Source organism: Eubalaena glacialis, chromosome 3 (assembly GCF_028564815.1).
Source record: "Eubalaena glacialis isolate mEubGla1 chromosome 3, mEubGla1.1.hap2.+ XY, whole genome shotgun sequence".
NCBI lineage: Eukaryota > Metazoa > Chordata > Mammalia > Artiodactyla > Balaenidae > Eubalaena > Eubalaena glacialis.
In genome coordinates this window covers 59554819-59581970 of record NC_083718.1, presented here as the reverse complement: position 1 = coordinate 59581970, position 27152 = coordinate 59554819, and the positions used below count along the sequence as shown (strand labels likewise).

Genomic DNA, 27152 nt, shown 5'->3' with positions numbered 1-27152 from the left:
TAATGGAAATCTGTGGGGTTAAAATAATGGCTATTATGGATTAAAATGTCCTATCCTCAAATTTCATAAACATTAGTTGTTACAGTTAAGACATGACAAGGTCTTACTCATTTTGTAGAAAAAGAATTAGTTCATCCTTAGACAACTTTATGAAAAAAAGTAAGTCTTGGTTATTTGTTATTAAAATATATTACTAAAATAGTTATCCCCAATAAGTCTATTTTAAAAACATTTCCAAAATGTCATAATGGAATTTTCAAAACAAAAAGAGAAATGATTATGAAATGAAAAATTAAGTATAGGAAGAGAAGAAAAACAATCGAATGCAATTTCCCTCTGACAAATATTAATATTTTGTAGTGTTGGTGACATCACCAAGATAGATTTGTAAATAAAGTAAGTTTTCCTTTTTTTTCGGCTGCACCATGTGGCATGCAGGATCCTAGTTCCCCAACCAGGGACTGAACCCATGCCCCCAGCAGTAGAAGCACGGAATCCCAACCACGGGACCGCCAGGGAAGTCCCAGTAAGTTTTTCTTTGGAATAAGCTGTTCGAAAACTGCTCTCTTTATCTCCTACATACATAATATCAACCTTCTCTACTTTTTATCAACTTACAGGAAGACTGATTTAGCAAATATTAGTGGTACTAATATTAATATAAATATTAATGTCCAAAGTTCCAGTATATTTATTTGGAAAATGATTTATGGTAAACATATGATACTTTAGACTCACACTATGCAAATTAACAGTGAGGGGTTGTTTAAGTGAATCATACCTAACTCTGAAAAGCCTGCTTCCCTTGGCTTTGTGAAACCTTCTGAAGATACTATTGATCTCTACCTTGAGAATACTGACACAAAACTTTCAGAGTATTACCTTCAGAATTACTAGAGTAACTTTCATATTTAGGTACCTAGGGGTATTTGCTCCTACTCTAGACAAATGGTTCCCAAAGGCTGTGTTCTATAGTTTTCGTCACTTTCTTGATCTTTCTTTTCAGTTACTGTCTACTAAGTAAAATAGTCTGAAGCAGCTTCACTTTTCCTATTAAGTAAAATGCAATTATTTTGTGAGTAATATTTTCTTCAATATTAAGAAGTTCTTGTGACTTACCTCTTAGGTTTCTCTAGTGATCTGATAGCTAAGGCTGTTGAGAAAGTCTGACCACCAGACCGAATGAATGTTACTGTACACTGACTGAGAAACACTGCACCACCATAACAAGTCTCCTTAACGTACTGAAATAAAGGATCTGCACAGTACTGAACAAAATTTTATCTATTTAAATAGAAGGCAGGAGGAGCTTCAAGATGGCGGAAGAGTAAGACGTGGAGATCACCTTCCTCCCCAATAATACATCAGAAATACATCTACATGTGGAACAACCCCTACAGAACACCTACTGAACAATGGCAGAAGAACTCAGACCTCTCAAAAGGCAAGAAACTCCCCACATACCTGGGTAGGGCAAAAGAAAAAAGAAAAAACAGAGACAAAAGAATAGGGACGGGACCTGCACCAGTGGGAGGGAGCTGTGAAGGAGGAAAGGTTTCCACACACTAGGAAGCCCCTTTGCAGGCAGAGACTGTGGGAGGCGGAGGGGGGAGCTTCGGAGCCACGGAGGAGAGCACAGCAACAGGGGTTCGGAGGGCAAAGTGGAGAGATCCCCACACAGAGGATCGGTGCCAACCAGCACTCACCAGCCTGAGAGGTTTGTCTGCTCAGCCGCTGGGATGGGCAGGGGCTGGGAGCTGAGGCTCCGGCTTCGGAGGGCAGATCCCAGGGAGAGGACTGGGGTTGGCTGCGTGAACACAGCCTGAAGGGCGCTAGGGCACCACAGCTAGCCGGGAGTGTGTCTGGGAAAAGGTCTGGAGCTGCTGAAGAGGCAAGAGACTTTTTCTTGACTCTTTGTTTCCTGCTGCGCGAGGAGAGGGGATTAAGAGTGCCGCCTAAATGAGCTCCAGAGATGGGTGCGAGCCACGGCTATCAGCGCGGACCCCAGAGACGGGCATGAGATGCTAAGGCTGCTGCTACAGCCACCAAGAAGCCTGTGTGCAAGCACAAGTCACTATCCACACCTCCCCTCCCGGGAGCCTGTGCAGCCCGCCACTGCCAGGGTCCCGTGATCCAGGGACAACTTCCCCGGGAGAACACATGGCACACCTCAGGCTAGTGCAACGTCATGCCAGCCTCTGTCATCGCAGGCTCACCCCGCAATCCGTAACCCCACCCCCCCAGTGAGCCAGAGCCCCCTAATCAGCTGCTACTTTAACCCCGTCCTGTCTGGGCAGGAATCAGATGCCCTCAGGCGACCTACACGCAGAGGCGGGGCCACATCCAAAGCTGAATCCCAGGAGCTGTGAGAACAAAGAAGAGAAAGGGAAATCTCTCCCAGCATCCTCAGGAGCAGCGGATTAAATCTCCACAATCAACTTGATGTACCCTGCATCTGTGGAATACCTGAATAAACAACGAACCATACCAACTTGAGGCGGCAGACTTTGGGAGCAACGATATATACATATTTTTCCCTTTTTCTCTTTTTGTGAATGTGTATGTGTATGCTTCTGTGTTTGATTTTGTCTGTATAGCTTTGCTTTTACCATTTGTCCTAGGGTTCCGTCTCTCCATTTTTTATTATTTTTTAAGTATAGTTTTTAGTGCTTGTTACCATTGGTTGATTTGTTTTGGGTTTGGTTGCTCTCTCTTTCTTTTTTTTTATTACTTTAAAAAAATTTTTATTTTTAATAATTACTTTCTATTTTCTATTTTAATAACTTTATTTTCCTCCCTCCCTTTCTTTCTCCCTTTTATTCTGAGCCGTGTCGATGACAGGGTCTTGGTGCTCCGGCTGGGTGTCAGGCCTGTACCTCTGAGGTGGGAGAGACGAATTCAGGACATTGGTCCACCAGAGACCTCCCAGCTCCACGTAATATCAAACGGCGAAAATCTCCCAGAGATCTCCATCTCAATGCCAAGACCCAGCCCCACTCAACAACCAGCAACCTACAGTGCTGGACACCCTATGCCAAACAACTAGCAAGACAGGAACACAGCCCCATCCATTAGAACAGAGGCTGCTTAAAATCATAAGGCCACAGACACCCCAAAACACACCACCAGACGTGGACCTGCCCACAAGAAAGACAAGATCCAGGCTCATCCACCAGAACACAGGCACTAGTCCCCTCCACCAGGAAGTCTACACAACCCACTGAACCAACCTTAGCCACTGGGGGCAGACACCAAAAACAATGGGAACTACGAAACTGCAGCCTGTGAAAAGAAGACCCCACAGTAAGTTAAGCAAAATGAGAAGACAGAGAAACACACAGCAGATGAAGGAGCAAGGTAAAAACCGACCAGACCAAACAAATGAAGAGGAAACAGGCAGTCTATCGGAAAAAGAATTCAGAATAATGATAATAAAGATGATCCAAAATCGTGGAAATAGAATGGAAAAAACACAAGAAACGTTTAACAAGGACCTAGAAGAACTAAGAAGCAAACAAACAATGATGAACAACACAATAAATGAAATTAAAAATTCTCTAGAAGGAATCAAAAGAATAACTGAGGCAGAAGAACAGATAACTGACCTGGAAGAGAAAATAGTAGAAATAACTACTGCAGAGCAGAATAAAGAAAAAAGAATGAAAAGAATTGAGGACAGTCTCAGAGACCTTTGGGACAACATTAAAGGCACCAACATTCGAACTCTAGGGGTCCCAGAAGAAGAAGAGAAAAAGAAAAGGACTGAGAAAATATGTGAAGAGATTAGAGTTGAAAACTTCCCTAATATGGGAAAGGAAATAGTTAATCAAGTCCAGGAGGTGCAGAGAGTCCCATACAGGATAAATCCAAGGAGAAACACACCAAGACACATATTAATCAAACTACCAAAAATTAAATACAAAGAAAAAATATTAAAAGCAGGAAGGGAAAAACAACAAATAACATACAATGGAATCCCGACAAAGTTAACAGGTAATATTTCAGCAGAAACTCTGCAAGCCAGAGGGAGTGGCAGGACATATTTAAAGTGATGAAAGGGAAAAACCTACAACCAAGATTACTCTACCCAGCAAAGTCCTCATTCAGATTCGATGGAGAAATTAAAACCTTTACAGACAAGCAAAAGCTAAGAGAGCTCAGCACCACCAAACCAGCTTTCCAACAAATGCTAAAGGAACTTCTCTAGGTAGGAAACACAAGAGAAGGAAAAGACCCACAAAAACAAACCCAAAACAATTAAGAAAATGGTAATAGGAACACACATATTGATAATTACCTTCAATGTAAATGGATTAAATGCTCCAACCAAAACACACAGACTGGCTGAATGGATACAAAAATAAGACCCGTATATATGCTGTCTACAAGAGACCCACTTCAGACCTAGGGACACATACAGACTGAAAGTGAGGGGATGGAAAAAGATATTCCATGCAAATGGAAATCAAAAGAAAGCTGGAGTAGCAACTCTCATATCAGACAACATAGACTTTAAAACAAAGACTATTACAAGAGACAAAGAAGAACACTACATAATGATCAAGGGATCAATCCAAGAAGAAGACAGAACAATTGTAAATATTTATGCACCCAACATAGGAGCACCTCAATACATAAGGCAAACACTAACAGCCATAAAACGGGAAATCAACAGGAACACAATCATAGTAGGGGACTTTAACACCCCTCTTTCAACCAACGGACAGATCATCCAAAATGAAAATAAATAAGGAAACACAGCTTTAAATGAGACATTAAACAAGATGGACTTAACTGATATTTATAGGACATTCCATCCAAAAACAATAGAATACACTTTCTTCTCAAGTGCTCATGGAACATTCTCTAGGATAGATCATATCTTGAGTCACAAATCAAGCCTTGGTAAATTTAACAAAACTGAAATCGTATCAAGTATCTTTTCTGACCACAACGCTATGAGACTAGATATCAATTACAGGAAAAAAAATCTGTAAAAAAATACAAACACATGGAGGCTAAACAGTACACTACCTAATAACCAAGAGATCACTGAAAAAATCAAAGAGGAAATCAAAAAATACCTAGAAACAAATGACAATGAAAACATGACGACCCAAAACCTATGGGAGGCAGCAAAAGCAGCTCTAAGAGGGAAGTTTATAGCAATACAATCCTGCTTTAAGAAACAAGAAACATCTCAAATAAACAACCTAATCTTATACCTAAAGCAATTAGAGAAAGAAGAACAAAAAACCCCAAAAGTTAGCAAAAGGAAAGAAATCATAAAGATCAGATCAGAAATAAATGAAAAAGGAATGAAAGAAACAAGAGCAAAGATCAATAAAACTAAAAGCTGGTTCTTTGAGAAGATAAACAAAATTGATAAACCATTAGCCAGACTCATCAAGAAAAAAAGGGAGAACACTCAAATCAATAGAATTTGAAATGAAAAAAGAGAAGTAACAACTGACACTGAAGAAATACAAACGATCATGAGAGATTACTAGAAGCAACTATATGTCAATAAAATGGACAACCTGGAAGAAATGGACAAATTCTTAGAAAAGCACAACCTCCCGAGACTGAACCAGGAAGAAATAGAAAATATAAACAGACCAATCACAAGCACTGAAATTGAAACTGTGATTAAAAATCTTCCAACAAACAAAAGCCCAGGACCAGATGGCTTCATAGGCAAATTCTATCAAACATTTAGAGAAGAGGTAACACCTAGCCTTCTCAAACTCTTCCAAAATATAGCAGAGGGAGGAACACTCCCAAACTCATTCTAAGAGGCCACCATCACCCTGACACCAAAACCAGACAAAGATGTCACAAAGAAAACTACAGGCCAATAGCATGGATGAACATAGATGCAATAATCCTCAACAAAATACTAGCAAACAGAATCCAACAGCACATTAAAAGGATCATACACCATGATCAAGTGGGGTTTATCCCAGGAATGCAAGGATTCTTCAATATATGCAAATCAATCAATGGGATACACCATATTAACAAATTGAAGAATATAAACCATATAACCATCTCAATAGATGCAGAAAAAGCTTTTCACAAAATTCAACACCCATTTATGATAAAAACCCTCCAGAAAGTAGGCATAGAGGGAACTTACCTCAACATAATAAAGGCCATATATGACAAACCCACAGCCAACATCGTCCTCAATGGTGAAAAACTGAAACCATTTCCACTAAGATCAGGAGTAAGACAAGGTTGCCCACTCTCACCACTATTAATCAACATTGTTTTGGAAGTTTTAGCCACAGCAATCAGAGAAGAAAAAGAAATAAACGGAATCCAAATAAGAAAAGAAGAAGTAAAGCTGTCACTGTTTGCAGACGACATGATACTATACATAGAGAATCCTAAAGATGCTACCAGAAAACTACTAGAGCTAATCAATGAATTTGGTAAAGTAGCAGGATACAAAATTAATGCACAGAAATCTCTTGCATTCCTATACACTAATGATGAAAAATCTGAAAGTGAAATTACGGAAACACTCCCATTTACCACTGCAACAAAAAGAATAAAACACCTAGGAATAACCCTACCTAAGGAGACAAAAGACCAGTATGCAGAAAGCTATAAGACAATGATGAAGAAAATTAAAGATGACACCAACAGATGGAGAGATATACCATGTTCTTGGATGGGAAGAATCAACATTGTGAAAATGACTATACTACCCAAAGCAATCTACAGATTCAATGCAATCCCTATCAAACTACCACTGGCATTTTTCACAGAACTAGAACAAAAAATTTCACAATTTGTATGGAAAAACAAAAGACCCCGAATAGCCAAAGCAGTCTTGATAAAGAAAAACGGAGCTGGAGGAATCAGGCTCCCCGACTTCAGACTATACTACAAAGCTACAGTAATCAAGACAGTATGGTACTGGCACAAAAACAGAAACATAGATCAATGGAACAGGATAGAAAGCCCAGAGATAAACCCATGCACATATGGTCACCTTACTTTTGATAAAGGAGGCAAGAATATACAATGGAGAAAAGACAGCCTCTTCAATAAGTGGTGCTGGGAAAACTGGACAGCTACATGTGAAAGAATGAAATTAGAACACTCCGTAACACCATACACAAAAATAAACTCAAAATGGATTAAAGGCCTAAATGTAAGGCCAGACATAAAACTCTTAGAGGAAAACATAGGCAGAACACTCTATGACATAAATCACAGCAAGATCCTTTTTGACCCACCTCCTAGAGAAATGGAAATAAAAACACAAATAAACAAATGGGACCTAATGAAACTTCAAAGCTTTTGCATAGCAAAGGAAACCATAAACAAGACGAACAAACAACCCTCAGAATGGGAGAAAATATTTGCAAATGAAGCAACTGACAAAGGATTAATCTCCAAAACTTACAAGCAGCTCATGAAGCTCAATATCAAAAAAACAAACAACCCAATCCAAAAATGGGCAGAAGACCTAAGCAGACATTTCTCCAAAGAAGATATACATATTGCCAACAAACACATGGAAGAATGCTCAACATCAGTAATCATTAGAGAAATGTAAATCAAAACTACCATGAGATATCATCTCAGACCAGTCAGAATGGCCATGATCAAAAAATCTACAAACAGTAAATGCTGGAGAGGGTGTGGAGAAAAGGGAACCCTCTTGCACTGTTGGTGGGAATGTAAATTGATACAGCCACTATGGAGAACAGTATGGAAGTTCCTTAAAAAACTAAAAATAGAACTACCATACGATCTAGCAATTCCACTACTGGGCATATAACCTGAGAAAAGCATAATTCAAAAAGAGTCATGTACCACAATGTTCATTGCAGCGCTATTTACAATAGCCAGGACATGGAACCAACCTAAGTGTCCTTCGACAGATGAATGGATAAAGAAGATGTGGCACATATATACAATGGAATATCACTCAGCCATAAAAAGAAACGAAATTGAGTTATCTGTAGTGAGGTGGATGGACCTAGAGTCTGTCATACAGAGTGAAGTAAGTCAGAAAGAGAAAAACAAATACCATATGGAATGTAAAAAAATTTTTTTAAAAAAATTGTCATGAAGAACCTAGGGGCAGGACGGGAACAAAGACGCAGACCTACTAGAGAATGGACTTGAGGGGGAGGGGGAAGGGTAAGCTGGGACAAAGTGAGAGAGTGGCATGGACATATATACACTACCAAACGTAAAACCAATAGCTAGTGGGAAGCAGCCGCATAGCACAGGGAGATCAGCTCGGTGCTTTGTGACCACCTGGGGGGGCGGATAGGGAGGGTGGGAGGGAGGGAGATGCAAGAGGGAAGAGATATGTTGATATATGTATATGTATAGCTGATTCACTTTGTTATAAAGCAGAAACTAACATACCACTGTAAAGCAATTATACTCCAATAAAGATGTTAAAAAAAAAAAAAAAAAATAGAATGCTATATTACCAGATCTTAACAAGTTTCCCTCGGGAGGAAAAAACACACATACAGAAATTTAAAAGGATAACAAGTTACTCAACTTACCTGAGCACCCACTAGCTGCAGCAATGCTGAGTTTACTGGGAGGAGTTCAATGTCTGTATTGATAGTGGTCTGGTCAAATGGGCAAGCCTTGCGGTGGAGTTTGTTCAGGCACATCTTGCAGACAGTATGGCCACAACCCAAACTGATGGGCTTTCGAACTGTTTCGTCGAAAGTCTGAGTGCAAATTGGGCAGGAGAGGAAATCCGTCCACTGTGGAGCTTGTACAGGCATTGTTTCTGGAGTTACAATTCACTCACACACACACAAAATCTAAAGCAAAGATTCCACTGGAATCAAAATCTTTGAAAAAAGTTTATCTTTTTTTTTTTTAAATATCTTCTGTAAATACAGTCAGCACATAGTGTGAAATATTACCTGAAAAACAAAGAAAAAAAAAATGAGCATCTTCCTTTTCAATTAAACTGTACATTCTCACCCTACTACCTATAAGATTTTATACCACATTTATATCAACATAGTCCACCTCTTTGCATTTTTACAAAGTGAGAGCCATAATAAAACATCTAGTCTTATCCCCTCATTTTAGAGATGGGGAGTAGACCCCAAAAAGAGGAAATAACTTGCTGAAGGTGACAAGTTAGTAATAAAGTTAGATCCAAGATGTAAGTCTCTCAAGTTCATCTAAGTCTATGATTGTTTTATATTTTAAAATTAGCCTTTTTAAGATAGCTAATAATATTCTGATCTGAACACGTTAATATGTTCAGCTGTGAAAATTTATCAAGCTTTACACTTACGGCATATGCATTTCGGTGTATGTTACACCCTAATAAAGAGTCTTAAAAAAATTGGCCTAAAATAAAATCTACCTTAAAATACTTTATCATCAAATTCAGTGTGGGTAGTGAGATAAAAAGAGACCGTGGGGTTATTTTTAAGGTTTATTTTTAAGAGTTTTATTTACTGGTAAAGATCTTTTAAGCCTCTGTTACGGTTTATACTTGTTGCTACAGTATGTTGCGTTAGAACATAGTTAAAAGTATTTACCTTCAAAAGATTTTTTAAATGCCCAAATTTAAGAATGATACGTCAATACAGTTAACCAGAACACATATACAGTCAAATTTCACTGTCTACCCTCTCCTTTTGGTAGGGGATAAAAACCAAATCACAAAACTTATCACCTGCATCTAATAGAAATTTTCTTTACATACAAAACCTAATCTGAAGTTTCTAGCACACATCTTAAACAATACCTGCAGTACTTACTCTAACCGTAGTTTCTAAAAATGAGAACTGGTGCACAGAACAATAAAGTAACATAGTGTTACAAGTTCTTAACGATTTGATTATGCTCAGCAGAGACTGCTTACAAAGATGGAAACAAAAATGTCATTTAAGCTGTAATTATTAGAAAAGTAAATTATCTACCCATTTTACTCTTCGGGCATTACATTTAATTCATGTTTTATTGAAGTAACTCAACCTTAAATGCAAGCCCATTATTGAGAGAACAATTTCTATTGGGTATGCTAAAAATTTTATCCATTCATTCAACAAATATTTACTAAGCACTACTACTACTGTATGCCAGACTCTGAATTGTTAGGGAAATAGTGAAACAGCATACTCATAGTATCTGCCTTCTGAGTAACCTCAGCTTTGTCTGGGTTTCTGCGAAGTGTGCTATCAGATAAATGGACAGTGGAAAAATATTTAAGAACCTAAACAGTTACCAAGTTAATCACATTTAGGATCTAAAATTAAAGTTATCTGAGTGTATGTCCAAATCGCCCTTGCAATAATAAGAAAGTGAATAAAGAAATTGCCCACATTTTGATTTCTATAATGTTTTAATTATAAATAAGTTAAATAAAATGCATCTGCAAACAGAATGAGTAGCTACAAGTATGTTTATATTAAATTATTACTTAATAAAAATGAGACTATCATCCAGAGTGCTAAAAAAGAAAATACAGTATCTAATCACTCAATTGTAGAGTCAAATGCTACAATTACAATTGTACATGGGGTTGTAGAATGCTCCAAAATAAAGGAAAAAAAGTGTCAGGAAGACATAATATTCAGAACGAGGACTGGATATTAGTCAGAAATGTTTGCTTAAGTTGATTAAGTTGATAAAGTATCATCCATACAAACTTTTCTATAGATTAGCATGGCAGTTTAAAATAATGCCTACAAAGAATCTGATCTTAAGTTAATCTCTACTTAAGTTGAGTTAATGGTTCTTTCCTTTTTACCAGTATGGTCTTGTAGAGCACTTAACATTTGTTAATTAATCATAAAACAAAGTTAAAACACAGCACTTTATTTCCTTAAACACTATAAAACTACAGAAACCCCAAAGAGCACAAAATATAAACGTTTTATTGCACAATCATTATAATTTTTACTATTTATACAGCTAACTGCTTTACACAGAACAAAATTATAAAAGGTAGGTAACTAATGTTATCCCATTTTACAGATACAGTTGACCCCTGAACAACATGGGTTTTAACAGCAAGGGTCCACTTATACATGGATTTTTTTTTTTTCAATAGTAAATACTACAGTACTACATGATCTGCAGTCGGCTGAATCCTTGGATGCGGAACCACAGATGAGGAGGAACTGCATATATGGAGAACCAATTATAAATTATACACAGATTTTCAACTGAGCGGAGGGTCAGCACCCCTAACCCCCGTGTTCAACTGTCAACTCCATGAGAAATGGAGGTTTAGTGAGGCTGAATAAGCTAAAAACAAATAGAGATGAAATATTAACCCAGACAGTCTGGCTCAAAACCCAAACTCTTAACCATATCACCACCCACAGATTAAAGGTTAAAAAACGAAGAATTACTTGCAGGTTCATTCAAAAACCAATGTCACAAAAATGAAATATAAAAAATTTTTTAAATTTTTTGAAAGTTAAAAAGGAAAAAACCAATGTCACAAAGCTGCTAATAGCTATTTTTTAAAAATATTTATTTATTTGGCTGTGTTGGATCTTAGTTGCAGCACGCGGGATCTTCGTTGTGGCATGCAGGATCTTTCGTTGTGGCACATGGGCTACAGAGTGTGCAAGCTCAGTAGTTGTGGCACGTGGGCTCAGAAGATGTGGTATGTGGGCTTAACTGCCCTGCGGTATGTGGGATCTTAGTTCCCCGACCAGGGATTGAACCTGCATCTCCTGCATTGGAAGGTGTATTCTTAACCACTGGACCACCAAGGAAGTCCCCTAATAGCTATTTATTGACTTCACAGTAATTTCGTTCTTATGGCAGACAACACTGTTGACAAATCTAATGATTAGGTCATTGTTCTTATCTTACTTGTCTTCTCAACAAGATATGAAACATGACTATTCCCTCCTTCTTGAAAGTGTCAATGAACCACACTCCCCTCATCCTTGCCAACTCACTGGCTTATTGTTTCTGATCTCTTAAACTCCTAAATGCTGAAGTGAGTTATCAGGGTTCTATCGTGAGTTTCCTTTTCTCATCATTCTCCAGTTGAAAATCTTGAAATGGCTTCCTATTACATTGAGAATAAAATCTGGGTATTATATTCTGGTTTACAAAGCCCTAAATGATAAGACCTGTAATTATCTCTCCAACTTCAGTTTCTAACACTTGTCTCCATCACTCCACTATCCTTCAGCTACTCAAGTGAAGCTTGTTCCTATCTTAGGATATTAGTACTAGCTAGTCTCTCTGTCTAATCTTTGAATTGAAGGCCACTCTTTATCATTTAGATGTCACCAAAAATGTCAACTCCTCAGAACTCCCTGACCACTTAAAACGCTAAAATAATCTCTTAAGTCACTCTCTAGTCCATCACTGTACTTAAATTCTCTACAAAATAGTTCTACCATCTATAAGTTATACTTCCTTATATTTTTATTTATTTACTCAATGTCTATCTTATATTAGAATGTAGACTTCATGAGAACAGAGACCTAATCTGCCTTGTTCACTATGAAAGCTATAGCTTGTTTCTCACTACAATTTAGGCACAGTAAAAATTTTGCATTTCATTTCAAAGAGTTCACAGACCTGTGAAAATCTATTCATAGATCTCTTGGGTATTTAAAGACTCCAGGTTAAGAAAGTCTACATTAGTGTTTCATGAATCTTAGAATTGCAGCAAGTATTTGCAGATTTACTACATATCCAGCACAGTAGAATACAGAAAACAGGCAGAAAATATGGTCAACATCAGTTTTACAGACTTAAAATACCTCACTGCTCTCCCACGTGATTTCAGATCAGTGCTGTTATAACAAATTTTCCAAATTATTCTGTCATAACGGAACTATTTAAAATAGAATCCTAAGAGAAATCATAGATAAAAGATACCTTAGAGAAATCTAGTTCTAGCCTAATTTTTCAAGATGAGGTAACTAACATTTATTTATATCTCTATCAGTAATAAGTGTTATTAAGCTCTTTCAAACACCTCTTTTCATTTAATCTTTAAAACCCAAAGAACTTGGAATCATTTTCTTTCTTCTCACAGAGAAATAAAATAACATTCAGAGAATTTGTCCACGGTCATACAGGTAGTAAGTGGCGAAGTCAAAACACATCAACTTCAGGCCAGTACTTGACATTAAAGTCTATGCACTTTCCACTATACCAACTTGACATGGAGGATACCAAAGACAAGTAAAAGAGTTTCACTCAAAGTCATACAGCTTAATAATGGCAGAGCCAGGATCAGAAACCAAGTTTCCTGAATCCTACTTTCAGTATCCCCTGCTCCCCCACTGGATTACGTTGCACATAAAGCCATCACCGAATATCTGAAAGATTTAATAAATATCCTTGCATATTAAAACTACAGTTAACAATATCTGGCACAGATTAAGGTATCCATCAGCCTTGGAAATGCTACATAAAGCTGTTTATATACAACATGCTCATTCTTCTAGGAATAAGATCCATGACTTATCAGATTCTTAAAGATGTGTTTTGTTTGGAGAGGGAGGGAAAGGGAAGATAAGAATCACTGATCCAGGCATATTGAAATAAAATAACTGTTGAAAACTTAAGAATATAGAAAAAATAAAAGCAATAATTTATAAGAACATATATTTTCTCTGTATTTACACCACAATCTCATCAGACTCTTTAAAAAAAGTGTTAAGTAATATATGATCACGTGGGTCAAAAATAATTTTAATAATTACAGTGAAATATCTCCCTCCCAGGGCTATCTCCCACCTCTCTAGTCCTCATTCCCACCCCACCTCCACAGATAAGCCATTATACTTTCCTTTTAGTTTCTTTATCCAAATTGGTTGATTTACAAATATATATTAAGTGGAAAAAAAGTATTTTAATGCTACTATTTACAACTCTTCTCTCTCTTTTCATTAAACCAGTTCTTCTGAGAAATTATACCCAGAAACCTTTTTTCCATTCCCAGTAAAAATTAAACATTAGCTACTTGCAAAAAAATTTTTATTGGTCTTTATTACATGCCCAGTATTGGAGATAAAAAACAGTGAGCAAATCATTCCAAGTCTGCATGGGGCTAACATTATTTCCTTCATTAGCTATACAAACAATAATGATACAACTAAATAACATGACTGCAAGTTATGGTAAATGATATGCAGGTAAGGGACAGGGAGATATAAGCACATATAACTGAGATAATCTAACCAAATGGGGGTGAGGTTGTGTGTAGGGCATTGCTTCCCTGCAGAAGTGATATTTATGTTAAGATTTGAAGATGAAGGCTGAATAAAAGTTATGGAAAGAATAATACGTAATATGTGTATGTAGATTTTAGGTAAAGGAAAAGCATAACCACAGGTTCTGAGACTACACAGAATATAATACAATTGGGGAGCTTGAAAAAAACCAAAGCAACAGGGAAGCCAGAAACAAAACAAAGCAAAACAAAAAATAAACAGAGAGCAAGAGAGAAAGATATGAGATGAGACTAAAGAATTAGAAGGAACCAAAAACTACAGGATCTTTTAACTCATAGTATGGTATTTGGTCATAATGTGAAGAGTAATGTGAAGGCACTGAAGAGGCAGGAAACGACCCACTTCACTGTTTCTAACACAGGGTATGCCTATACTATGAAAACATATGGAATAATTAAAAAGAGAATTAGTTAAGCATGTAGAAACGTTAAGTAAAAGCAAAACTTTCAGACCAATAAATATGATGTCATTTGTGTTGGGGAAAAAAATCCTATGTATTAGTCTTGGTATTAATGAATATAAATGGATAGAAGAAAAAGGTCTGGAAAGATACCTAACAAACTTAACAGCAGTTACACAGTTGGGCAACTTACAAAATGTATATAATCACGAATTACTTATATAAATGCAAAAAATTTGAAAGAATAAAAACAAAAGAAGATAAGAGCACATTTAGAACACAATTTAGGCTCTAAGATAAATTACTATAAGGCTATTCAAAACATTTTTCCTTATAAAATTGACCTTTTACAAATTTGGATAGCCAAATCATCAAAACTTATTTGTTCTTTCTAAAATTCATTAAAAACCCTTTTAATAACTTTTCTAGAATTTGTTTCAAAGAACTAATATAATTTTTTACTTTTATGTATCATTTCCATCTGTATTAACCTAGTAAAATGAAGTATATAGTTGCTAACCTCTTACATTTTCCAGTAAAATAGTTCTTAGAGATATATAACAAACTTGATAGAGTTAACATTCAGAATCAGCACCCATATCGTCACTAAAAATATAAGCATTCGTTTGACCATAAGGATAGGTTTGAGAGACTAAGGGGAAAATAGTATTTTAAAAGTTTGATTTTGCCTAGGAAAGTTGATGGTTAAGAACAGTAAGTCGCTCTTTGATGATTCTATTTCAACCATCAAAATCATAAACCAAAGATTTTTTAAAGACTCAAAGTGTCATCAATTGTAGTTTTTAGGTCTAAGAAGAATTTCCACTTCCTCATTCTTTAAACATCTTTCTCCAAAGTCATCTTTCCAAACATTCTTCAAGCTTCTCAAAGACAGTTGTTCAACCACAAAACATATCTAAACCACACAGGACATATGGCTTTGTGGATGTAATAAACAAACATTCTTTCAGTCAAGAGTAAACATATGAGATAAAATTACTAAATACCAACATTCAGATTCTTTAAACTTCTTCAGAGCAAGGTTTTGTCAGAAAAAAAAAAATTCTATTAATTAATGCACATGTGCTCAAAGTCTGCAGATAAATAGTTATGTGTTAGGGGTCAGCCCAAATCTAGCTCATTAGGAATAATTCTACTGGAACCCTCCTAATCAGAAACAGAGCATGAATGATGAATCCTCTTTATGTCTTAAAAAATCCAAGAGTGACTCTGCTGCTCAGTGTTGAGAGCAATGGTTAACTTTCCCATCAGTTTACCATAAGGCCTACTCTCCTATGTAAATGGCAACAATTAGTGATCTTACTGTTGATAATTCATAACAGATAATTCAGAATACACACAAATTAAATAGCAATCAGTCCAACCTTGAAGCAAGCCCAAATTAAAAAAATATAACTTCCCCAATAAAATACACATTTTTACACCAGTAGGTGGGTGCGTAGACAGCATTTAAAAGGTTGTTTTATTTGCCTTCTTCATGTCATTGATAGGAGCTACAATACAGAATCTGACATTTGACATTTTACTAAGTCATCCCAACTTCTAAGTTCTGATTAAAACTTAAAAGAAAAATCTCTATACTCTTACATTAATAAAATTAATCATCAATATTATCATTAGACTTTTTTCAGAGCTTATTTCTTTTTTACAAAGAAATAAGATCTTATCAGAGTAAGAAAATTATTTCGACGAACAGTAAGCAATAAGACCAGTGACACATTCCACCAGCTAAGTGACTAGTTTGCAGACATCAAACTCTAAGTCTTGTAGCTGCCTAGTAGTTACTCAATTCAAATCCATGCCTCCGCAAAATAACAAACAACTACATGTTGTGAGCCTTAAGGTTTAAGCGTGATTAAAGCAATTCCCAAAGAGCTACTACAGACAAAATTATGATGACACGATGCGTAACAGAGCTTGGGTTTCTGAAAGTAAACCATGTGTCAGGCCTTATGCTAGGTGTTTTCAGGTGCTTCTCTCATTTAAATGTCTACCACAAATCTAAACCACAATACAAATCACCACCAGTAACCAGTATTTGTTAAGCACCAACTAGGTGCCAGCACTTTCAGTGCTCTATATACTGTATCTAATTAAGTAAATGTTCACCGCAATACTGTAATGTAATTATTATCTCCATTTTAAAGATAAAGAATCCAAAATACAGAGAATTACCCAAAGACATAAAGCTAGTAAGTGGCAGGACTATGATTCAAACTCAGTCCAGCCTAACTCACAAGCTGGTACTTTTAAATTCTGTAATTTATGCCACTTACAGGTGAAAGTTAATAGTCATTAAGGCAAGGGAGCTTTTAGGGGTGATGGAAATGTTCTAAAATTGATTTGTGTTGATGGTTGCACAATTCTGCAAATTTTCTAAAAATCATTGAACTGTGCACTTAAAATAAGTAAATTTTACAGTATGTAAATTATACTTTAATAAAACTGTTAAATAGTCATTAAAGGCTTTTTATAAACTCTTTCAAATTTTTAATGTAATAATTAAAAAATATAAAGACACCTTTCAGATTGTTCTATGAGCACAGCAATAACCCTACTAAATAGCTAAATTATACTGCTTTGAAGATTTCATTTAAATGTTACAAACTGACACTTTAAAAATTGTTAAAAAGTTATTACCATCTCCTCTATTAAGGTTCATTTTGTGTCTCTGATTTAGAGAAAGAAATATTAAAAATGAAATTCATCAAGTATCTACTCTGGCCTAGTCACTCCTCTGAGGCATCTTTATACCAATTTTATACCCATTTTGAGCTTCAGCAGCATTAAATAACTTGCCCAAAGCTAATAAATCTTTGAGCTGAGACTAAAACTCAGTTCTTATGTGAATTTAAAGTGTAAGTTGCCCTGAGTAAGATATTACATCAAACAAACAAAACCTTATTGTCTGTAAGAAGAAAATCTTGGATCTCCTTTTACCCCATCCTACCCCATGAGATGAGTTTAACTATTATCTCTGGCCTTAACTTAATTTGCCATTTCTCTGGGACATTTCCATAGCAACCAACAAGCAGGGAAACATACGAGAAGAGAAAAATTTTAACTATCTTGAAAAATAAAGCTAAAGAAAATAAAAACAAAAATAAAAATAAATGAAGGCTTATTATAATACTACTCAGTGTTATAATTCTCAGCAGAGTATTAATTAATTTACAGATGAAACAGTGTGTGATTTTCGGAGGTTCAAGGTTTTTCCAGCAATAATACCCTGTGAAGACCCAATTTTGATTGTAAAAATACTTCTTCCCAAAATAAATGGATTGAATTGTAACCCTATATTGTACACATCATCCTAGATATAAATAACTTAATACGCTAATGTCAGTACAAATATTGACAAATACTTGGGACAGGTATAAAGAGAAGGGCTTCTGATTTAGAGGAGGAAACACCTGGAAAATAGAACTTGATAAAGAAGGGTTGAGAAAGCTACAAAGGGCTAATTTAGGTGGCTTACCTTCCTAGTGTTCAGAGGAACAAAAAGAAACACATCTACCTCCAACCTAACACCAAATTTAGAAGAAGAAACAGTAAGGAAGGATAAAACCATTCACAGAGAAGATGCCTGATCTGAAGTTGAAACACTGCAAGTGAAGGACAGTTTCTAACTTTGTGTACATAGTTTGAAGCTCCAGGTTTCTCTTCTACATAGCAAAGTTCTACACTGTGTGTAAAACGTACTCCACTGAATAGGACATCAGTTATTAAAGAGGTAGTAGAATGAAAAGGCCAGACTCAAAAGCATCATCTTCAAAGGAACTGTGAGGCAGTAGGCAGGGAAAGTGACCTGTTATAGCAAAACATCAAAAGGTTATTTTTTCAGTTTTTGCATTAATGTTCTGCTGAATATTACATACACCGTATGTAAATATGTCCTCACCATTTAGTGGCAGTCCAAACATCAAGGACATAATGAGAACTAATAACCAAAATCAGACATATTTTGGAATATGCTAAGCATTTTAGTTGATCTGTTATCATGTCAACTGCTTTCAAATTAAATGCAAGTGTCTGAAAATTGTTTTCTTTGTGAAAATTGATCTCTTCTTAATAATAACACTTGCTAAAAAACAATAACAAAACCAACACCAATAACAATGCATAGGAACTGTTTTGAGCCCTTTCTATATATTAATTCATTTTACTCTAAAAATTAAATATCCTAAAAAAAAAAGAAAGAAAGAAAACTGATGCCCACTTAACTAAGGCTCTTTTCTAAACCATAAAGATAACTCAGTCCCAGTACAAAAGATACATGAATAAAATTTGAAGGCTAGGCCAAATATTTTAACAAGACTTTAAATAGTTTCTCAGGTCACGTTTTGAAATCCATCCTCCTGCTAGAATAACGGCTCCTTTTTAAAGAGGAAGTTTGCTCCACCTATCCCCAGAAGTTATTTTGAAACACAATGACAAATCTGATTGGCAAGTCCTCAGTAATCTTGAATGTAGGGGAAAATGGTCACAATGAAAAGAAAATTTAACTTGTGTCTTATAAATTTATATTTCAGATTGTTAAATACGAATCTATAAAGCTCCTGAGAAATCCAGTGAAACTGAGACATTTTAAGACAGAGGTCCCCAACCCCCAGGCCACAGACTGGTACTGGTCTGTGGCCTGTCAGGAACTGGGCCGCACAGCAGGAGGTGAGCGGCGAGCAAGCGAGCGAGCGAAGCTTCATCTGTATTTACAGCCGCTCCCCATTGCTTGCATTACCACCTGAGCTCCACCTCCTGTCAGATAAGCGGCAACATTAGATTCTCATAGCAGCACAAACCCTACTGTGAACTGCACATGCGAGGGATCTAGGTTGCGTGCTCCTTATGAGAATCTAATGCCTGATGATCTGAGGTGGAGTTGAGGTGGTGATGCTAGCGCCGGGGAGCGGCTACAAATACAGATTATCATTAGCAGAGAGGTTAGACTGCACAGAGACCATAATAAATCAACTGCTTGCAGATTCATATCAAAACCCTATCAGGGACTTCCCTGGTGGAGCAGTGGTTAAGAATCTGCCTGCCAATGCAGGGGACACGGGTTCGAGTCCTGGTCCAGGAAGATCCCACATCCCACGGAACAAGTAAGCCAGTGCGCCACAACTACCGAGCCTGCACTCTAGAGCCTGCGAGCCACAACTACTGAGCCCACGCGCCACAACTACTGAAGTCCAGGCACTCGAGGGCCTGTGCTCCGCAACAAGAGAAGCCACCGCAATGAGAAGCCCACGCACCACAATGAAGAGTAGCCCCCGCTCACCGCAACTAGAGAAAGCCCACGTGCAGCATCGAAGACCCAACGCAGCCAAAAAATAAAACTAAATAAATTTAAAAAAAGAAAAAAATTAAAAAAAAAAAACCCTATCAGTGAGTGGCAAGGGAAAACAAGCTCGGGGCTCCTACTGATTCTGCATTATGGTGAGTTGTAAAATTATTTCATTACATATTACAATGTAATGATAATAGAAATAAAGTGCACAGTAAATGTAAGGTGCTTGAACCATCCCAAACCCATCCTCCCCCCACCACTGGTTTGTGGAATAATTGTCTTCCATGAAACCGGTCCCTGGTGCCAAAAAGGTTGGGGACTGCTGTTTTAAGGGACAGCACTAACATTCTGTTTCTTCAACGTATCCCAATTTACTAGTTCTTTCCTCACCAGCATGTTTAAACCTTTCTGCAGAGGAGGTAAAAAAAAACCCCAAAAACTAAAAACAAAACAAACCACACCACATTTCTATCTCCACCCTGTCTTATTTAATCAAAAAAAAAAAAAAGTCACTCAATCCCTGTCCCTGTTCCTCTCTTCTAGTCTCTATTCTCTTCTCCCACACCTTTCAGTTTGCAAACTATCACTTTATTCCAACCACGATTTTGAAACTATTCTTAACAAGTATATCAACAACCTTCTTATGAAATACAACAGTCACATCTCAGTCCTTATCTCCTTTCTTTCTATACAGCATTTAATAATGCTGACCAGTTACTCCTGCAAATGCTGTCCCTCTGGGGCTTCTATAACAGCACACTGTCCAGGTATTCCACTAATTAACAGGCCACTCCTTACGTGTCCCTGTTGAAGGCTTCTCCTTCTCTGCCCATCCTTGGAATATATGTGGCTCTTCAGAATTCCTTCCTCAATTCTCTTCTCTACAAAATTTCCCTCAGTGACTTCATCTATTTTCAGCTTTCAACTACCAACTAGATGCTGACGACTTCCAAAAGTTCAAGCCTCTCTTCTGAGTGCCGGGGTCACATAACCAGTTGGCTACCAGTCATCCATGTCCAACTGGGGTCTCAAACCATCTCAACCTTACCAAACCTTTTGTTCCTTATGTTAATGATTGAGTGACTTACCTGTTGACAGAAGCATAGGGAATCATCCTTCACTATTCACTTTTCCTCAAACCTGCTCCCCGCCTCAACTAATCAGTCATCATGTCCCATTCATTTTATTTCTTTAATGTTTCTTGAAACCTTCCCATCCATTCCTAAATCCTTATGTTAGGCTGCCAACATCTCTTACCTGGATTACTGTGACAATTTCTTATGTGGTATCCATGTTAAAGGTATCCTCAACAGAGAAAGCCACTACTTGCTAGACTGTAAGTTCCTTAAAATCAGAGAATGTCTTGGGTTTTCTTCCTCTCTTGCTATTTTCTCTATGGTTTTAATACAAAAGAAGCCAGACAATATACATTAGCAAACCTATCAAGCTGGAATATTTATGTTTTTGCCAATAGAAAGTCAACTGGGCTAACAGAAAGCTGCTAGGGAAGGAACCTAGGGCTTTTCCAAAAGTAACATGCACAGATAAACAAGGATATATAACACAAGAATAACACTATAAACCAACTAGACTTAAAAGACATCCACAGAATGCTCAGTACAACAACAGCAGAATTCTTTTCAAATGCTTACAGAACATTCTCCAAGATACCATATGCTAGACCATAAAACAAGTCTCAATAAGTTTAAAAGGATTGAAATCATAAACATTATAGTCTCTGCATACAATGGAATGAAATTACTAACAGAAAAAAAATTTAACTCACAAATACAGGGAAATTAAACAACATACTGCTAAATAACCAGTAAGTCAAAGAAGAAATCAAAAGGGAAATTAGAAAATATTTTGAAATGAATGAAAATGAAGACACACCATACCAAAACTCATGGGATGCAACTAAAGCAAGGCTTAGATGGATATTTATAGCTTTAACTGTCTGTATTAAAAAAGAAGAAAGTCTCAAATCAATAATCTTACTTTCCACCTTAAGACACTGGGGAAAAAAGATATCTAACATCAGCAACATAATGACAAATTCTCTGTGGCCAAAATATAAACTCTGAATTTAATATTATTAGCAAGTGATGCCAATTTTAAATGATTTCTTCCCTAAACACTACAAAACAGAAACTTATAAACAAAAGACATTAAAAGCTTAAAAACCCAAGTATTCTTATATCCCAAACAGTTTAATATTAATTAGTTTATGAGGTGTAAATGCAATTTTTAAAAATCTTGACAGTTCCTTTTTACAATGAACACACACATTTCCACTTTGGAAGAGGGAGGTGGGGAGATAACTCAAGGCTTATGTACCCAAATATAAAACCTAGGTTTTTGTTTGATATTTTAAGCAGACAACTTCTAATACGAGAAGTCTAATAAGACTCATTTGAGTCTTAATATATCAAAGCTGGCAAACAGAGGAAAAAACTCTCAATTTTCGCTATCTTTCAGAGGGCCTCTGGGACACCACTTATTAGCAGCAAGCTATGCTGGCATTCCTATCTTTGAAGAAGATTATCACAGGTTCAGGTAATAAGTGAGCAATACAAGCAAATGGAGATTTAAAGGAATGGCAAGTTCTAAAATAATAACAATAGAATTTACTATGGGTCAAAACATTCTAAAAACTTAAAGTGCATTATCTTTTAATACTCATAATAACCTTGCAAAATATTATCACACCCTTGAGAAAATCAGGGCCCAGAAAAGTTAAGCAATGTTCTTAAGGTCTCACAGCCAGTAAGGGGTAGAGTTGAGATTCCAACCCAGGTTTGTCTAACTTTACTTATTATAAGACTTTCTCTTTAGGTTTCTTAATCATTTGTTGTGGTAGTCTGCAAAGATGGCCACAATTCCTCCGATCCCTGTAGCTATGCCCCTTTGTAATTTGACTTTGCTGCTCTTTCTATCAAGAGATAGAATCTTTTCCCCCATGCTTTGAATCTGGGTGGCCTTAACTTATTTTGAATACTGTAGTTGAATATAGCGTTAGTGATGTTTGGAGAGCTCCACAGCATAGGCCTCAAGAAACCTTGCAACTTCCACTCTTGGAACATGGTGCCACTATGTGAGAAGGCTTGAGCTAGACCTGAGCTGAGACCAACAGAACAGAGAAAAATTGTCCCAGCTCAGACCCCTAGAACAATCAGCCCCAATTTTAGCTGCCAGATGACTGAAGCTGCATGAGTGACCTCAGTGGAGACCAGCAGCAGAACCACCTGTGGCTAACCTAGCCCCACGCACTAACTCAGAATTGTAAGCAAATAAAATGGTTGTTGTTTTAAGTCACTAAGTTTTGGGGTGGTTTGTTTTTCAATAATAGATATCTGATTGTTTATATAATCAAGACACAATTTTACATTTATAAATTTCATCATAGCCTTTTGAGAAAAGAGTAATACAGAATGTAATACTGACATTGGAATCTGAAAGGTTGCCTCAACTGAATTATAAACTTTTCATAGAATGAATCTATCCTCTTTTTTTAAGGCCTAAAAATTACTAATATATTTAAGTACCTTCACAAACACAACATGCCTAAATTTAGCTCCTTATTCTTGCAGCATAAATTATCAGTAACTACAGGGAAGAACATTCAAATGTACCAAAACAGTGACATTTTCAAAGCACAGCATGGATAACAAATCCTTTAGACTTAAAAATACGTACTACTTAGGCTCAATTTAAATCTATCTGAAACTTCGTATTATATTCCAACCGAAAATAAATTGTCATCTGTGCAACAGTCCCCCATGTCGACGTGCCAGAGCAGCACTTTTAACTCTTAATATTGAAAATGATTCAAATACTCCCAAGTTGTTAGTCTTTACTGGTTACAACATAAAGAAAGATTTAACCTTCCTTACCAGCATCACCTTAGTCATCTTCAGCAAGTTATAATTGTTTTCACCTACCTACAACTTCTTTATATACTCCTCAAATCTTTCCCCCTCTATCCCAAAACTGTGGGAGGGGGGACTGGGATTTAAGTGCTAAGCACTTACAAATCATCTCATATAATCCTCCAACAACCTTCTGAGATAATCTCCTCTACTTTATCGATGAAGGAAGGAAAGAAAACTGAGAACAGTTACCTGGATAATTTAGTGATCTAGTCATAATTTGAACCTACACTTGTCCAACACCAAATCCTGTACTTTTTCCACTATAATACACTGTCTTCCAACTTTCAGCAGCTGTAATTTTTTAAAATAAATTTATTTATTTATTTTTGGCTGCATTGGGACTTCACTGGTGCCCACGGGCTTTCTCTAGTTGTGGCGAGCGGGGGCTACTCTTCGTTGCAGTGCGCGGGCTTCTCATTGCGGTGGCCTCTCTTGTTGAGGAGCACAGGCTCTAGGGAGGCAGGCTTCAGTAGTTGTGGCATGCAGGCTCAGTAGTTGTGGCTCGAGGGCTCTAGAGCACAGGCTCAGTAGTTGTGGCACATGGGCTTAGTTGCTCTGTGGCATGTGGGATCTTCCCAGGCCAGGGCTTGAACCCCTGTCCCCTGCATTGGCAGGCGGATTCTTAACCACTGCGCCACCAGGAAAGTCCCAGCACCTGTAATTTTTTATACTTCGTAATAATTATGTTATTAATCAGCCATAAATAAATATCTGTCTAAATTAAACTAAATGGTGCCTGTTTTAGGTTTAATCTGAGCACAATTAGTTTTAAATTAAGTAGATTTAGTACAGGAATACTGGAACTATTTAAGCCTACTAGGTTTTTTTTTTTTTTTCTTAAACCAGGTTACAGCAACTGTTATTTCTTCTGAAGAGAATCACAAAGAATACTTTATCAGAATATTTCACTGAGAAATAATCAGGGGACTAAAACACAAAATTAATCTTAATCTTATAAATATTTTAAGATAATGTATTGAAATATAACATACACATATAAAGTATACAGAACAAGAGTGTTCAGCTCAATGAACATAGTAAGCAAAGTGAGCATACTTGTATACCCAAGATATAGAACATTACCAGCACCCCGGAAAGCCCCCTCACCATCCCTCCCAATCATTACCTCTTTATTCTTCCTCAAAGGTCACTACTATCCTAACTTCTAATGCTATAGATTACTTTTACCTGTTTTAAAATTCTATGTAATGAATCATCAGTATGTGTTTTGTATTTTGGCTTCTTTCACTCAACATCTTTGTTAGATTGTTCTACATTTATATTACTAAGCTGTTACAAAACACTCCAGTTAACTCTACCACAGTTAGAAAGCTACCCTTCATGAACTCAATTTTCGAGTAGTGATGACATTTGGATTTGGAATGTAGCAGATTTCTGGTGCTGAACTGGAAGAAAAAAAAACAAGTATCAATAACAAAAACTGGGAACAAAGAATTCCCTCTTTACTCAAGAAAACAAAGCAGCACATGTGTCACACTAATAGCCCCTACTGCTTTACTTTTACTTGTTTCTGTTTTTTTTCTGAGAGAGCTTGTGTCCTAGACTTCCTTGTGGCACTTGGTAGATACCATAGGGCTCTGACTGATTCTAGAACTGGACAGCAAAGAGAAAACATGCAGATTATTCAGAATAGGTAAGCTGCATATGCAACATACTTCTTTTGCAATGGTTGGGTGATATGTAGTGTATACTATGACCTAGGGAACTTTTGTGTTAAAGATATAATCTAACATATTTAATAATAGTAAAATAACAATAATATTAGTATTATTAAACTGTCCCCATAATCTGCTAGCCAAGGCTTAAGGACATTTTTTTATCACTGTTTATTTTTATGGAATATGCCTGAAAGAATTCAAACTATTTCCAATGATTTTCAATTGCACATACTTGAAAAATAATGCTAAAAAAAAAAAAAGGATAGATTAATTTTCCATTTTAGAACTATTTCTAGACTGTTATCCCAGACAATATTTCATTTTGAGTTTAAAAGAATGAACGAATTGCTACATGGAGTCCAAACACAGAAGCCTATAGTTATAATGTATGTCATTTACACATATCAAGTGGTTTGAAACAGTTACATAAATTGTAAAAAGATATTTTGCTGTTCCCAAGTAGTAGCTACTGTTAGAGAACCTACTGATTTGTTGCTACTATGTCAGAATTAAACATAAAACATTTACTCCAACATATGTAACAAAGATCTTTTAGGGAATAAATTCGTCCTTAGGTTTGTGTAGTGTATTACAGGGAAGAGAGGATAAAAGGATGGGACAAGCCTAACTGCTGTGGGTTGCACAATAAACAAATAAATCTACTATTATCACACTCTATTCTTTGGTAAAATAGGGAGCCCTGCTTTCTTATCTTAAATTACGAACAATTTGTCCCTCTCTTCTCCTAACCCTGAACCTTTTTCCCATTTCCCTACACATATTACTATGTGAATTCCCTTAGGGAAGGCCTTACTTGATCACCTTATTTAAAATTGATCCCTCAACCCTAATCACACTACCACCACAATCTGTGCTTCCCATCTCTTTCCTGATTAATTTTTCTCCACAATACTTCTCACCATCCAATATGCTATATTTTAGTTATTTTGTTACAGTGTGGACACACCACTACTAAAATGTAAGCTCCATGAAAACAGGGATTTTCAATTGTTTCTATCTCTAATTTTTTTTGAGTATATTTTATGTGCCAGGCACTATTCTAAATTTTGCATGCATTATCTCACTTAGTCCTCACAATGACCCTATTATTAGATATTACATATCATTATATCTTAGTTTTAGAGTTGAAGAAACTGAGCACAAACCTTAGGTAATATGTGCAAGGTCACATGGTAATTAACTTGTCCCTATTTTTTTAAACTTGTAATTCCTTCTGTAGCCTTTCTTTCTTTAGTTACATCGCTATACAACTTGACACTCAATGTACACACCTGGTAATCTGGTAATCATCCTAGATTCCGTCCTCTTCTATCTCTATTAAACTTTTCTATTATCTCTTAAATCTATATCTTCCTTTCCATCTCTACTTCCCTGATTGAAGTTTGTGTTCATTCACTCAAAAGTTACTTACTGAACACCTACCATGTGCCAGACAGTGTCTTAGGATCTGAAGATGTAGCCCTGAATGAAACAAAGTCCCTGCTCTCATACAGCATACAGTCTCTCTCACCTGGATCACACAGTAACCTTTTAACTGATCTCTGTCTCCAGCTTTGTTCTTGCCTTCCTCCACACTCC

The 27152-nt window shown here is 36.6% G+C and overlaps 1 protein-coding gene across 3 annotated transcripts in view; it reads right to left on the bottom strand.

Moving 5' to 3' along the window:
* Positions 1-27152, bottom strand: part of RC3H1 (ring finger and CCCH-type domains 1) — a 108448-nt gene that overhangs the window by 62233 nt on the left and 19063 nt on the right. For all 3 annotated transcript variants that reach the window (XM_061183093.1, XM_061183091.1, XM_061183092.1), the window contains exon 2: positions 8544-8918. In XM_061183093.1, coding sequence (XP_061039076.1) covers positions 8544-8774 — 231 coding nt within the window. In that variant the 5' untranslated portion in view covers positions 8775-8918. The remainder of the gene's footprint in view (positions 1-8543; positions 8919-27152) is intronic.